This window comes from Sarcophilus harrisii, chromosome 2 (assembly GCF_902635505.1).
Source record: "Sarcophilus harrisii chromosome 2, mSarHar1.11, whole genome shotgun sequence".
In the NCBI taxonomy this organism is placed as follows: domain Eukaryota; kingdom Metazoa; phylum Chordata; class Mammalia; order Dasyuromorphia; family Dasyuridae; genus Sarcophilus; species Sarcophilus harrisii.
The window spans coordinates 484,758,103-484,772,322 of NC_045427.1; the positions used below are offsets into that span (position 1 = coordinate 484,758,103).

At 38.4% G+C, this 14,220-nt stretch overlaps 1 protein-coding gene across 3 annotated transcripts in view; it reads right to left on the reverse strand.

The window, feature by feature from the left end:
• Positions 1 to 14,220, reverse strand: part of AK8 (adenylate kinase 8) — a 152,767-nt gene that overhangs the window by 137,747 nt on the left and 800 nt on the right. Inside the window, exons 1-3 of one of the 3 annotated variants that reach the window (XM_031954897.1) lie at positions 13,984 to 14,165; positions 12,284 to 12,368; positions 3,238 to 3,287 (exon numbers count right to left, since the gene is read on the reverse strand). In XM_031954897.1, coding sequence (XP_031810757.1) covers positions 3,238 to 3,287; positions 12,284 to 12,368; positions 13,984 to 14,067 — 219 coding nt within the window. In that variant the 5' untranslated portion in view covers positions 14,068 to 14,165. Of the gene's footprint in view, positions 1 to 3,237; positions 3,288 to 12,283; positions 12,369 to 13,674; positions 13,953 to 13,983; positions 14,166 to 14,220 lie in introns of those variants that run through there. The other 2 variants (XM_031954898.1, XM_031954899.1) reach the window with 2 other exon arrangements.

A 14,220-nucleotide genomic window follows, 5' to 3' on the forward strand; every position in this document is an offset into this window, starting at 1 on the left:
AGGGCTCCTTAACATCCCTCACACTGCCACAGTCAGGTGAGCAGAAATTCAGATAATTAGACAAGGTCCACAATGTGCTACTGATACTCACTTTCCTATAGTTTTAAGAAAGCTTTGAAGCTCATTGGATTTTTCAGGTTTTAGAGAATCCACCTTGCCAATCTGGGCATATTGATAATCCTCCAAAAGTCTACCTCTTTCTATCAAGGTTAAAGAAACCAGGAATAACAAGGAGGACATGCCCTAACCAGTAAGAGGCAGCAGCATAGGCCCCAAAAGAATGGGCAGTGATGCAGGCACTGAAGCAGAATTGGCAGTGATACAGATAGCCTGAGCAGCAAGATAGGCAACAAGCAGGTAGTGAAAATGGAGCAAAAAACCCAGCAAATACAGCTTGAGACAAGCACAAGTACACATGCAACTGTGGAAGTAGGACAAGTAGGTCCATTGTAGTCCTTCACTAATTGAAATCTTGGCCTTTCTAAGGCTCCTCCACACTACTGCCAGCACCATATTAGGGATCAACTCAATTCATGAATATAGGGTATAATCAAGATGTGAATTTTTCCCTTTGCACTGGACAGTTTCTCTTTGTTATTCTAGCTGCATTGATTTTGTTCATGTAAAAGCTGTTTAATGTAACTGAAACTGCCTTTTTAATTTTTTTATGATCACCTCTGAGAAATGGCATAGAATAATAGAAAGCTAGCCATGGAGACTGAAAACCCTAGGTGTAAGTTACACCTCTGACGTGTACTGTTTGACCCCAAGAAAGTCATTTAATCTCTCACTGTCCTAAGCAATTCTTTGTGACAAGTTACAGATAAGTTACTGATAGGCATTGGTAGAGGAAATTTCTTCACAAAAGTTACCTAAACTCATGAAATAAAATGCTCAGATTTTTTAAAGTGTACATGGATCATGTAAAAATAAACCCAAACATTCTTGTCTTCAAAGGATTACATTGTATTGAGGAGATACAATGTGGAGAAAAAATATATACATAATATGTCCAATGTAATTTAAGGAGGGGTTTAGCAATAAGAACTGGAGAAGATGAGGAAGAGAAGAAAGAAGAAAAGATAAGGAAGTTATGTAAACTTGGAGAAAGACATGGATTCTGAAAGGCAGAGATTAAGAGTAAATACATTCAGATATCTATGTAAATTAGGCAAAAATGATCTTTGTCCCTAAGGAATTTACTTTCTGTGGGGACTAGTAGAGGAACACAACAGGTAAATAAATATATACAGAATAAAGATACATTAGAGAGGGAGGGCATTAGTAGCTGGGATGATCAGGAAAGACTTTATATAGAAGTATTAGAACTAAGTCTTGAGGAAATGAGCAGGGAGCACATCCAGGTATGGGAGGCAGTAAGTAAAATGGTATGGAAATGAGAAAGAGCCTACTATATGTGAGGAAAGGCAAGTACTCCAGTTTGGCAGGAGCAAAGCGTGCAAGAAGGAAAGTAATACATATATAAAAAAGCTAGAAAGATAGATCAAGGCTGAGTTATAAAGGGCCTTAAATGCCAAAATGGAATTTACACTTGCTCCAGAGGCAACTGAGAGTCACCAGAGATCTTTGAGTAGGAAGTGACAGTTAAATCTGTATTTTAGGAAAATCAGTTTGGCATCTTTGTGAAGGATGTATGATAGAAGGGAGAGAAGAGCAGAGAGACCAATTACAAAGCAATATTGCATAATCCAGATAAGAAGGATTGAATTAGGAAAGTGGCCATGTGAATAGAAAGGAGTCAGATGGGAGCAATGTTGTAGAGTTATAAATGACAAAATTTGGCAACCAAATGAATATGTGGGTGAAGGAAATAAAGAGTTATGGATAATAATGAGACTCCGAACCTTGGAAATTCTTAATAATGTCCAGGTTAGAAATGGAGAAATACAGAATTGGAATAAGTTTGGGTCAATAGATAATGAGAAATACAGTAAGTTTGGATCTATAAATAATGAATAGCAATAATAAATTATTGTTTTGAACATGAAAAATCTAGATATTTACAGGACATTCAGTTAGAAATTTCCAATAGGTAATTGATGGTTTGTGATTGTTCCTCAGAAGAAAGACAAAAGCTGGATACAGTTTTAGGAATCATTTACATAGAGATGACAATTAAACTTATGAGAGGTGAAGTAACTAAGTGAGAAAAACAAGGCAGTTTAGAGCCAGTTAGTAGAAACAAACGGGCCAATAGGCCACAAAAACTGCATTATATGACAACGTAACATAACAATTGATATAAAATAAGCAAGTTCAGCTAAATATCCATTCCAATTACACAATTTTTTTCTTATAGTCAGAATGATGGCCCTGAATCAACAAAACAACCTCAAACTATGTTCATCATTCTTTTTTTTTTATTCTTTATTATTGTTATTATAGCTTTTTATTGACAAAACATATGCATGGGTAATTTTTCAACATTGACCCTTGCAAAAACTTCTGTTCCAACTTTTCCCCTCCTCCCTTCCATCCCCTCCCCTAGATGGCAGGCAGTCCCATACATGTTAAACATGTTAAAATATATGTTGTGTACATATTTATACAGTTATCTTGCTGAACAAGAAAAATTGGATTTAGAAAGAAGGTAAAAATAACCTGGGAAGAAAAACAAAAACAACCTTCTCTTTTAAGAAGGCAAGGAAATGTATCATTTGAGAAAAGTTTCAATCAAGAATGGTTCAAAAAAATCTTTTAACTGTGTAGCTACAATCTAGCTAAATTAAATTAAATTAAATTCCCCGCTTCCAAAACATGTCCTGTACTTTCACGCTCCTGTGTTTTTGCTTATGTTGTTTCTTATACCTGGAATGCCCATCTCCCTTTTTCTTCCCCTATCAATTCTTTCATATCTATTACAGTATAATTCAAGTGCCACTTCCTACAGAAATACTGTAGCCCATCTTTTTTCCTCCATCAATATTGACCTTTTCCCTTGGACTTCATGTACCATTGTTTTACATCTCTCATGTAATATCATATACTTCACCATAACTAGATATGTTTGCAACTTCATACCTTACTAGTTCCTTTGACAGCAGGGATTTTTTCTAAACTTTGGAGCTCCCTCTGTGCCTAGTACAGGGCTCTCTACACAAAGCAGATGCTTAATAATTGCTGTATCCCAAAAATTCACTTATAGAGAACACCTAATTCCCCATCAGTGCTGGGTGAGTGAGATGCTACTATAAAATAACAATACAATGTACTTACAATAGTCGTTTTCCCAGAGGCAGGTGGGCCCAATATAAAAATCCTTGGCACTGTGGAATGAAAAGATTTAAATATCAAATCTCAGCATCACAAAGCATCCTCCTATGTCTGCTGTATTCTGGGTGTATTTATTCCTCTCCTCCCCAGGATTTCATTTTCCTTAAATGACACAACCATTTGTAACAGGGCTATGCCGGAGATACTATTACTGTAGAACATATTCTCTGTGTTTAGAGAGGTAAGTGATCACTGAGATGGTTTATTTTTCTTACTCCAAGGGGACACAGATAAGGTAGCTTACTTACTGAACTAATAAATATCAAGAACAATTGGGATTTCAACCAACATAAAGCATTTTAAACAGGAACTTTGTCTCCAAGACGTTCTCCCAAATAAAGCTGTATTTTATGTAAATCGACCTTCAAAAGCATTTTTATATTTATGCTTTTTTATTTAGCAAATTGTATTCAACATCATTTTACTGAGAGAAATAATAGGAGGGAGTCCATAGTGTCTGAACTAGATTTATAAAACCCAGGATAAGAATGTCTTTGTTTTCAAATATGGGCATTTCTATGCAAATAGGAAATGCTGCCTGAGAATTTCTGTCATAGTCTGATACTCCCTGCCCTAAAATAATTCCAAAATGGCCACAGAATTAGTTTGGGGTCTCTAGTGATTTTGAAAGAAAAGATTGCCATCTTAAGAGTTGGAATAGGTAAGTGATTAACTGCAGTCAGGACTAAAGGAAGAAGAGACCAGATGTCCTCTGGAGAGCTTTCCCACACCAAGGTGCTACACAGATTCCCGAGAATGTAGTCTTGACTGTATCATGTTGCTGTTAGATTTTTTTAATGCTAAGTGAAAGGAGGGAATGTTTCATTCACTAATAAAGGATGGGAACTTGTAGATCTATCCCCCTTCTGTTCCTTGCTTAGCTGTTGGCTCTGGGAATATAGCCAATAATTGTATTCTCGGTAGGCCATCTTTTTTAATAATATTTACGTAATAGTTTTAAGATTTGCAAAGCACTATCCTCAAAGAAAACCTAGGAAGTAGAAAGTTTAAGTAATAAATATTGCTATTCCCATTTTACATACAAGGCAAACTGCTAGTGCCAGAGGCAGCTCCTGAGCCCAGGTCTTTTGGCCACAAGTGCAAAATTTCTTCCGCATTCCCATGACTGCCTCTATAAGATATAGCCAAGTCCTGAGAGCCAAACTGACAGACAAAGATCAGTCGTCAGACATGGATCTCACCTACTCTTGCAATCCAAAGACTTTTATTTTTCTAGAAGCTTTTCTGAGAGGACATAAAGAAGGGACTAGAGAGTGAGAACACAGGGAAGGAAGTATGGTACCTTTCAAAAAAGAAAACTAAATGTTAAAAGAGAACGCAAGTGATCTCCACAGCTCCCAGAGGATGCTCTCTTTCAGGCAGTTCATTGTCCAAATTCAGTGTCCTTTCTCATCATTTCTGGGTAGGACTAAAAAAACTGAATTAAAATTACCTCTGGGAAGTCCTATTTACCTCAGTCTTTTTTTCCAACATCTTTCCATCCTATTATTTAGACAAACAACAATTCCTCAGTCCATACTCCCTACTCTATTTAACATTAAAGGGAGGTCCCTTCCTTGACAGTTTCTGTGCTTTTATCCTTGAAAATTTTATGCAGTTAAAGATTCAAAAATAGATTTCAGATAGATTGAGATCCACAATGAATAATGAAAGTGACTTACTACTACAGATCATTAGTCTAACTCAACAAGCTCTCTGGACAGGGCCATGGATGCTGCCTTCAAATGTGGATACAAGAGTCTTGTCCTCTTTCTTCCCTTCTTCTCTTTCCATATTGAACGGAGTAGGATGAGGTGTAACATGAATAGGAAGGACTCATAAATAAGATATGATTTCAGTACAAATATTTTAGACCATCCAGAAGGGCCTCAACATAGAAGACTTTACCTAATTTATCCTTGTAAGCTGATCTAACACTGGCAAGGGGAGCTGTTTGCTTTGTTCAAGCTATTCCCTAGACCTATAATGCTTTCCACAATTCTGTCTATCTAGCCAAACTCTTTCCAAAGTTTAGTTCAAATCTCATTTCCTTCATGAAACTTCCCCTGAACACTTCAGCTCCTGTTATCTCCCTCACCTCTGAAATCTTATAATATCAATCATTGGTACCACTCATTTTGATGCTTAAACATATTTTGTGTCATGTTATTTAGCTTTTCATTTTTACCTGTTTTATCTGATCTAGACTGAGTTCTTTGGGACAAGGATCATGTCTCAGGCTTTTTTGCATATCCTACTGAGCCAAGAATGAGGACAGAGGTGAGGGCATTCAATTAATGTTCAAATTAATACATGAAAGAGCTATGGTAGCAGGCATATCATGTGTCATCTACTTTTTATCACCTACATGAAATCCTTCTCTCTAAAGATGTTAAAGACTTTCTTCTTCCTCTTCCTCCTCCCTCTTCCTCATCTTCTCCCTTATCCTTAGCAACATATATTTTCTGGTCACCTAAAATAGAATATACCTGACCCAAGTCTCTTCCTTTTCCAATCCATTTCACATGATTACCAAAATAATCTTCCCAATGCACAGGACTAATGATACTTCCTTTTTTCAAAAACCTTCTGTGGCTAATTATTGACTATCAAAAAATACAGACTTGGTCCTCTACAATCTGACTTGGAGTTGCCTTCTCAGACTTATTTCATATTCCTCTCTTTCCTACTCCTTTATGTTCTTGCCAAAGTAAACTATTGTTTCCTGGTCTCTTGGGGTATTCTGAGAATTTGTGCAGGCCATCCATCAAGCCTAAGAATCCACCTTCTGCTCATCTTTGATTACTGAACATCAAGTGCCACCTCCTCCACAAGCCTTCCGTGATCTTTACAATCCAAGGTTCTCTCTTCTAGTTCTTCTTTTCCAATAATCCTTTGTCTGGACCTCTTTTTGCCTCTAACACACTGAACTGATGATACTCATTTGTGTGCATGCTATAACCTCCCCTCCCCCCCCCCAGAGACTCTATTATTCTTTTTCATCTATTTATCACCAGCATCTAACACAAGACTGTGTACCTAAAATTATCTAAAATGGAATGCTTGTTGAGTGATTGCAAGGCATCATGCTATATACAAGGCAAAACATGGCCTCTCTTCTAGAAGCTTATAAGCTTACCAAAAGAATGCTCTGGGTACCGAAACCTCTAGGAATTGAAAAGAGTGAGCTTGGTGAAAGTTAGTATGGCCAGGGAAATCTTCGTAGAGAAGATGGGCTTTCATGTGGGCTTTTGGAGGAGGAAATTTGCATAAGAAGATATATAGAAGAAAGGAGGCTATTCTAGGTGGAAGAAATGGCCAAAGATCCAGAGGAAAGGAAGAATAGAGGTTTATTCAGACAAAAGTGAAGGAGAGTACATAGAGGAATGATGAGATCTAAAGCTGGTTTTAGCTTGTTCTATGTATAATCTCTATCTGCTTCTCCAAAGCTTTGGTTCATTTGAATTGGTCTTGTGTTTGAGTTGGCCTTGTGTTTCTGTGTATTCTACCTTCAATGACCCTCTTTTCTCTCTTCTATCTCTCTCTGTGTCTCTCTGTCTCTGTGTCTGTCTATCTCTGTCTGTTTGTCTGTCTGTCTGTCTGTCTCTGTCTCTCCCCCCTCTCTCTCTTTCTCTCTCTCTCTGTCTCTCTCTCTTTCAGAGAAAAGAAAAAAAGAAGACATACCCAGTCCAGTACCCTTCTAGTATAAGCCTGAGACCTAAATTACACATTCATCTTGACAAAGTTATCTTACTTGGAAAGCTGCAGGGAAAACCCTCCCCTTATTGGTTTCCATAAGTGGCACCAAAATTGTACACAATCTATGAAAATGCTTTAAAAGGGGAACATCAGCTGCCTTTCTCTCCATCTAATTTCTTTCTCACACATTATGTGATTAATTCTGGTTTCTTAAAATCTAACACCTTGAAACTCCAGCCCTGCTCATGAGTAATTATTTATAAACAGTGTCATAAAAGACTGCTTGAGTGCCAAGAGTAATCAACTTCTTCAAACCACTTCAAAGGAAATCAAAAAACCTTTCCATCCACAGATCCTTTTGAGGTTGAACTAGGATGTGATTTAAAATTCACAAGAAAACCCTTAGGTATTGGAGCTTTAATACACAGCTTTCTTGGACAAACGTTTGATAAAAAACGAAACATACCATTATATACACCATCTCATGCTTTAATATTGCCCAGGGCTACTGTAAATGCTCACTTTGTACTAAATCTGCTTTTCTCTGTGCTTAGGGGCTGGCAGCCAATGTGGCAGCGGTCTAGCCTCCTTTGCTCATCTGCACACTCTCCAGGGATCTGTCTGAAGGCCTGCTCCCCCTTTGCACCTGACACTGGGCATGTCGCTATGTATTGTGTTTAACCCCCACTCACCCAAATCCAGGACCAATTAGCATAGGAGTTGGAGACTGGTGTGCCAGTTAACAAAGGCCCCTTCACTTTGCCTATGGAGAGAGACATGGTAGTCTAAGGCAATGGCCCAGATGATTCAAGCCCCTTTAAAAATGCCTTCAAATTACACCAGAAAAACTATTAATTGGATAGATGGATGACCTGAGTTTTAACCCCAGCTGGATTACAAACTAGCTGTGTGATCTTTCATAAGTCATTTTCCTTCTTTGGAGCTCAACTTCCACATCTGTAAAATGAAGGGATAGATATAAATCCTAAAATATTGAGAGCAACTCTTTTTCTGATAGGAAATAATTGGAGAGTTGCCAAACAACTATGGTATATAAATGAAATAGGTTATTACTGCCATCCCTTAATTCAGACTTCAAAGAAGCATGGGAAGATATACAAACTGATAGATGCAGAATAAAGGAAACAGAAAGCTATAGTAGGGATGCAGGGGGAAGAGAGTACACACAAAGATAGCAACACTGCAAACGGAAAACAATAAAAATTGAATGCTAAGTAAATTAAATGAGCTTAACCCTTGAAAAGAGAGGAGAAAATGTACCACCCTCTTTTCCTTAAAAAAAAAAAAAAGTTGAATGTCACAGAATATCTGTGATATCACAGATGTGATATCTGTGAATATCTGATTCAGTTGATATGCTGATTTATTTTACTAAACTTCTTTTTTCCTTTTTTTTATTCTTTGTAACAGGGGATGATTCACAGGAGCAGGAAGGGGGAGAGGGATATCTTCTTCAGAAGGTGATACAAAAATAAGCAATCAGGAATTTTTCTCAAATGAAGGAGTTGGACTAAATTTTTGAAATCCCATCCAATTCTTACATTCTAGTCAGTGACATCAAGTAAAGGAAATTTACAATTCCTAGAAGATTCAGTATCCAGAGTTTTACAATTCCTAGAAGATTTATTATCCAGAATATTACTTTGGTACTTCTCTTTAAAAAAAAAAAAATGTGTTCATGTTCAAGATTACAAGCTTCTAGAGGATAGGGATTCTATCTTAGAAATATCCTAGTCCCTGTGGTGTATAACTCAGAAAACGTTATTGCGATTTTTGTTACTTTTTTTCCCTCTTACTTAGCTGAAGACCTCATTTCTCAGTCTGTCTGTCAGGATAGTCCTATTAAAAATAATACTACCTCACTTCTATAGAATGTTTAAGGTTTACCAGAAAAAATTAATAGTAGAATGTCAAACACTATTCATTAAGTAAAAGAGACATTTTTGAACGAAAGCAGAGTGAGACATCTTCCTGGTACTCCTAATAATATACCACAAGGGCACCTCCCTCCTCTAACTAATAGTACCAGAGCAGGCCTAGACTGAGAAGTGAATTAAAAATAGTCTTACAGCAAATGAAAATAGTATACTCTACTGAGGCTCACCTCCATCTTGAAAAAGAATTAAATCACTGGCCTACTATACTTCAGTTTCCCTATTTTAAAATGAGGGAGTTAGACTGGATGAACTCTAAATGTCCCTTCAACCATAAAATTATGTGAATCAACTAAATGTCCTTGACTTGGACACTCTGACATCCCTTCAAGTTCAACATGCCCCAAACTGAATTCATTATTCCCATGAACCACGAACTCCCTCAAATTATCTGTTAATTTCCTGTTTTCTATTGATGATAGTACTAATCCCCAATGCCACAATCTGGGAATCTCAAGAGATTTTTTTGGTCATTGTTTTTTTGTTTTTAATCTCTTTCTTCTCCTTCCTTCCCCCCTTAATATCCAATCAGGTGCAATCCCCTTTTTATTCTGCATGGATATTATTACTGCAATTACCCTAGTTCTGATTCTCATTTCTTCCTTCTCTTTCCAAGATCTCATGATTGTATATTTGACTCCTTCTATAAATCTGACCTATTCTAATTTGTATTATATATATTCATGTATACATGCATTCCCTCTCCTAAACTGTAATTTCCTTGAACACAGGAACTATCTCATTTTCAAGGGATTATTTTTGCAACACAATATCTTAAACAAAAATTACTTAATAAATGTTTGTTAAAAGGTAAAACACTGTGATATTAACACATAGGAAAAAAGCATTTCTTAAATGGAGGTTATTATCATTATCTTCTTAAAGAGAAAAGTTTTATTTGTGTCTTTAGTCTTTGCATCAAAATCATTTCTAACCTCACTGCAGATCAAACACTCTCTTCTGACAAAGAAAAACATGCAAATAAAAAAATCTGAGACAAAGAATGTGTCTGACAATGTATATTCATTGTTCTTTTCCAGTAGATCACCATCTCTCTACCGTGAGGGAGAATACATGTTCTGCACTGTGTCTTGCATCTATCCTCTCCTATTTACTGCTACCACCCTAAAATGGATGCTCATTACCACTTGTCTTCGAGCATGTTTCCCACTTCTTCCATCTTCTTTCCTCTAATACATTCTTCATCCTGCTTGCAGACCAATATTTATTCTTACAGTTGGTTTTGTCTTTCCCCTGTCAGGGCAACTTAGTGGGGAAGTGGAGTCAGGAAGACATCTCTTAATTCAAATCCAGCTTCAGACACTTACTAGCTGTGTGAACTTAGGCAAGTCCTTTAACCTCTTTTACCTCAGTTTTTCTCATCTGTAAAATATGCTGGAGAAGGAAATGGTAAGCCATTTCCAGAGATACTTCTGTATCTCTGCCAAGAAAACCCCAAATGGGATCTTTGAAGAGTCAGATACAATTAGAACAACTTCTCTTTTTAAAATTCTACATAGGCTCTTTATTACCTGTGAAGGAACTTTCAAACTCCTTTGCTTGGCATTCAATGCCTTCTCTAATTATGCTATCAATTTAATAATTTTTTCCTCAATCGACTCCTTGTCATGTATTCTTTCACCAACATGTCCAGCACTTTCCTGCTCCCATGTCCTTTCTCATGCTGCTCCCTACACCTAGAATATTTTCCATGTTCTCTTCATCTTTTGAATTTTTAAATTTATTTTTAAAGCCCAGTTGAAACACTACTTCTTCCATGAAGACTCCCTTCTGTCAGTAACATTTCCTTCCTTGACATTCACACAATTTCTTTTCACACCCTTCTAAAGCGGGAACTTTGTCCTATCCCCTAAAGGAATATCAGAATCTAAATATTTCTTTGCATTTAAGTAAACATATATTGTTCTTTGTTATTGTACACCTTGTATTCTGTAAGTTCCTCATTTGGGCTTGAGAGAAATCAGTTAATCAGAAGTCTGCTGATAACACCCCAGATATACACTTCTGTTAGAACAGGTCAAATTTATAGAAGTCAAACAGATATTGGGTCATCTATAAGTAGTATCACCGTTCCCATGAAGGCCTTAAGTTCCATGAAGAAAGAGATCACATCTTACCTGAACTTCAGACTTCCCCCAGTACTCAGGACAAAAAAAAGCTCTGCTCATTAATAGGTGCTCAGTGAATGATTATAGAATCAGCACACCAAAACCTTTCTAGGAGGAGTAAGGTGCAGTCAGACCTAGAAGTAGCAGGATGAACTAGTTTCTAGATTAAAAGAACTTTACTGCCCTGAGAATATCAGATTAATTTGATAGGTGAGAATGGCCTTGGGTGATGCTAGAGGCCTGAAAAGGGAAAGAATTTGGCTTTTTCTTTTGACCACACTTCACAGAGATATGAAATAAGAGTTTGGAAAACTGATAATACCAAACTACGATTCCACCTCAGCTATCCTGAGACTATATTTGAGCTGGGCCATAGAACAAATTGTGTGGAACAGACATCATAGAATCAATAGGACACAATTTGCATGGCAAGAGAATTTTTCTCTCTCCCTTCTTCTTCCCTCTCTGCCCACTACTACTTAAGAGCATGTCACATTGACAGCCATCCGAACACCACCATGACATGTCAAAGCCCCTCTCTGAATCTCTAAGCCCTAATTTCACTGATGCTCTGGTAGATCTTTCATAATGGCTTATGTTCTGATTTGAAAGAAACATCAAAGCACCATGACATCAGTTCATCCTGACAGCTCATGCAGAACAGAAATGATAGTTCACTTGTGCATAGCCAAATATAATCTGCCTAAGGGTGAACAGTTTGTAAATCAAATAATCTGAGAGAGTGTACAAGCATTCCTTGTTCAGGATACATCTTTCCTCACCAATTCATCAGCTTTGGATTTCTGTTCATGCAGATATGTTCTTTAGCAGAAGTGCTCCAAGCACTAGAACTCATTAACAGATAATGAACTAATCAAAAAAGCAGAGATGCTGCCTATCCAGGTAGGACAGGAAGCCAAATTTACACCTGACAAGAGGGATAATTAGAGAGCTTTAATGACAACAGGAAATATCAGATAGGGCACTAGAAGCATTAATAATTGATACCATGGAAGGCTCCAACATTTTCATTTTTATAACTGTTCAAGTGCATTTTTTATATGTGCTATAAAAGAAATTAAAGCATCTAATTAATTAACTATTCCAAATTCCCATTCCATATTCCCTTCAAACAGCAAATTAAACTTTTTCTATGGATAGATCACCATAATTATAAATATTAAGCTGTAGTTCTTGAGACCTTACCCATATCATTGTCTCGTTCTAAGTGTTCCAACATAAACTGAATGGGCTCCTTTGGTTGATGAATCAAGAGTTCTTGTAGCATGATCTGCAATGAATTGGGGTCAGATCAGAAGGAAGCAAAGTCAGCATCTCATGAGATTGAAGGAACCAGGATTTTAAATGTCCAGTCACAGACTCTGGGAAGCTCTAGTCTGAAAGATGCTGCCACAGGTATAATTGATCATAATTTCCTTATCTTGCTACCAAAGTCTCCCCCTTCTCCTACCCCTTACAGCACTCACCCAAAATTCTGAGAGTTCAACATGCCATTTGGCAACTACTTGTGTTCATATGGGCAGAATGACAAGAGAGATGCCTCTTTCAACTGAAATATTGCATATTTTGGATGAGGTAGAGAAATGAGGAAGAGACAGTGTGAGTTTACTTCTTATTGAACTCATCTTTTCCAAATTTAGGTCTGAGCAAAGTTTCTGAGGTCTGATAACAATATACACAGTAGGATAGATATAGGGCTAGGGTGAATATGCAAAGAGTGCTTTATTCACCAGGTCTTTCTGTCTGTGTCTGTCTCTGACTCTCTCTCTCTTTTCTCTCTCCTCTCTTTCTTCTCTACCCTGGTTCTCTTTTCTTTTCTCTTTCTCTCTCTTATTCTTCATAGCAATATTGTCTACTGAACTTCACTACAATCTGAATGGCGTCTGGGGTTATCTAGCCATACTCAGAAAATAAGAGAAAAAGCATAAAAATTAAGAAAGTTTCTGATGAAAGCTAAATATTCATGTGTGTCAGTAAGGATTATTTTTACTTAAGTTGATTGCTAAGGAATCTTTAGTTCCTGAAGGGAACTAATACAAAAATTTTCGAGATTACTCTGGAATGCCCTATTTTGGACAAATCACTGCTCTCTGGGTTTCACTTTCCTCCCAAATAAAACGAAGGGGTCGGAATAAATGGCTTCTGAGGTCCTTTCCAACCTGACATCCCATGATTCTAGTGCATCCAGAATCATCCTTCCCCCCTATTAGTATGCTAACCTCACTGATATAACATCGCCTCTTTTTCTAATAGTTTAAATTTGTTCATCTCTTTATAAAAGTTTATTTATTTCTTTGTCATTTCCCAGCCTTTCAAAAGTGTACGCTTTTTGTTAATACCCTCTGCAGATAAACTTTCCCAAAGCCAAACTCTTGTCAGGGGCAAAAATGGCTGCAAATGTATCATTCCTGAATCTGGGGGTAGCAGGGAAGAATCCTGCCAATCCCAGCTCCCCACTGGAGAAGGGTCCTGGTGGAGACAAGTCCTCCGCCTTGACGTCTCTGCTGGGAAAGGTCCTTTGAGTGGGACCCATTCTCCTGGACCTGGGCCCTCCGTTGCCCCTTCCCCCGTCTCACCCAGGTCAGGGCCAGAGTGAAAGAAGCCCTTTTATTTTTTTCTCCTGCAACCCGGAGAGGAACAGGGGGAGACCCTTCTAGGGCTTTGCCTTTCGACCACGACCCAGCCGCAGAGACGTCACTCTACAAAGACTCGCGATCCTCACAAGCGCTCCTGCTGCAAGGGAGGCTAATAAACGAGAAACGCCGCTCCCCCCCAGTCACTCCAGTCTGTCCGCGTCCGTCACGCTAGCCCGGGGGAAGCCGCGACGTTACCCACACCCGGGCCGAGACAGAGAGAGAGCGTCCTGGAGGCGCTTCGCGCGGCACCTGCATCATCTCGAAGATGTGATGGTGCTCCCCGTATCTGGGCATTTCCACTGGGATGCGATGGGGGGCTGTGGTAGCATCCATGGTGCCGACAGCAGCGGAAAGAAGAGCCTTAGCAACGCGCCCGTCGCTAGGGACGCGAACGTGCGCCTAGTGCGTCATCAACCCGCGGCCGCCGCCCCCCGCCGCTCCCACTTTCCCCGCTGCCCCCTTCCCCCAGGCTTGACTGAAGCTTGC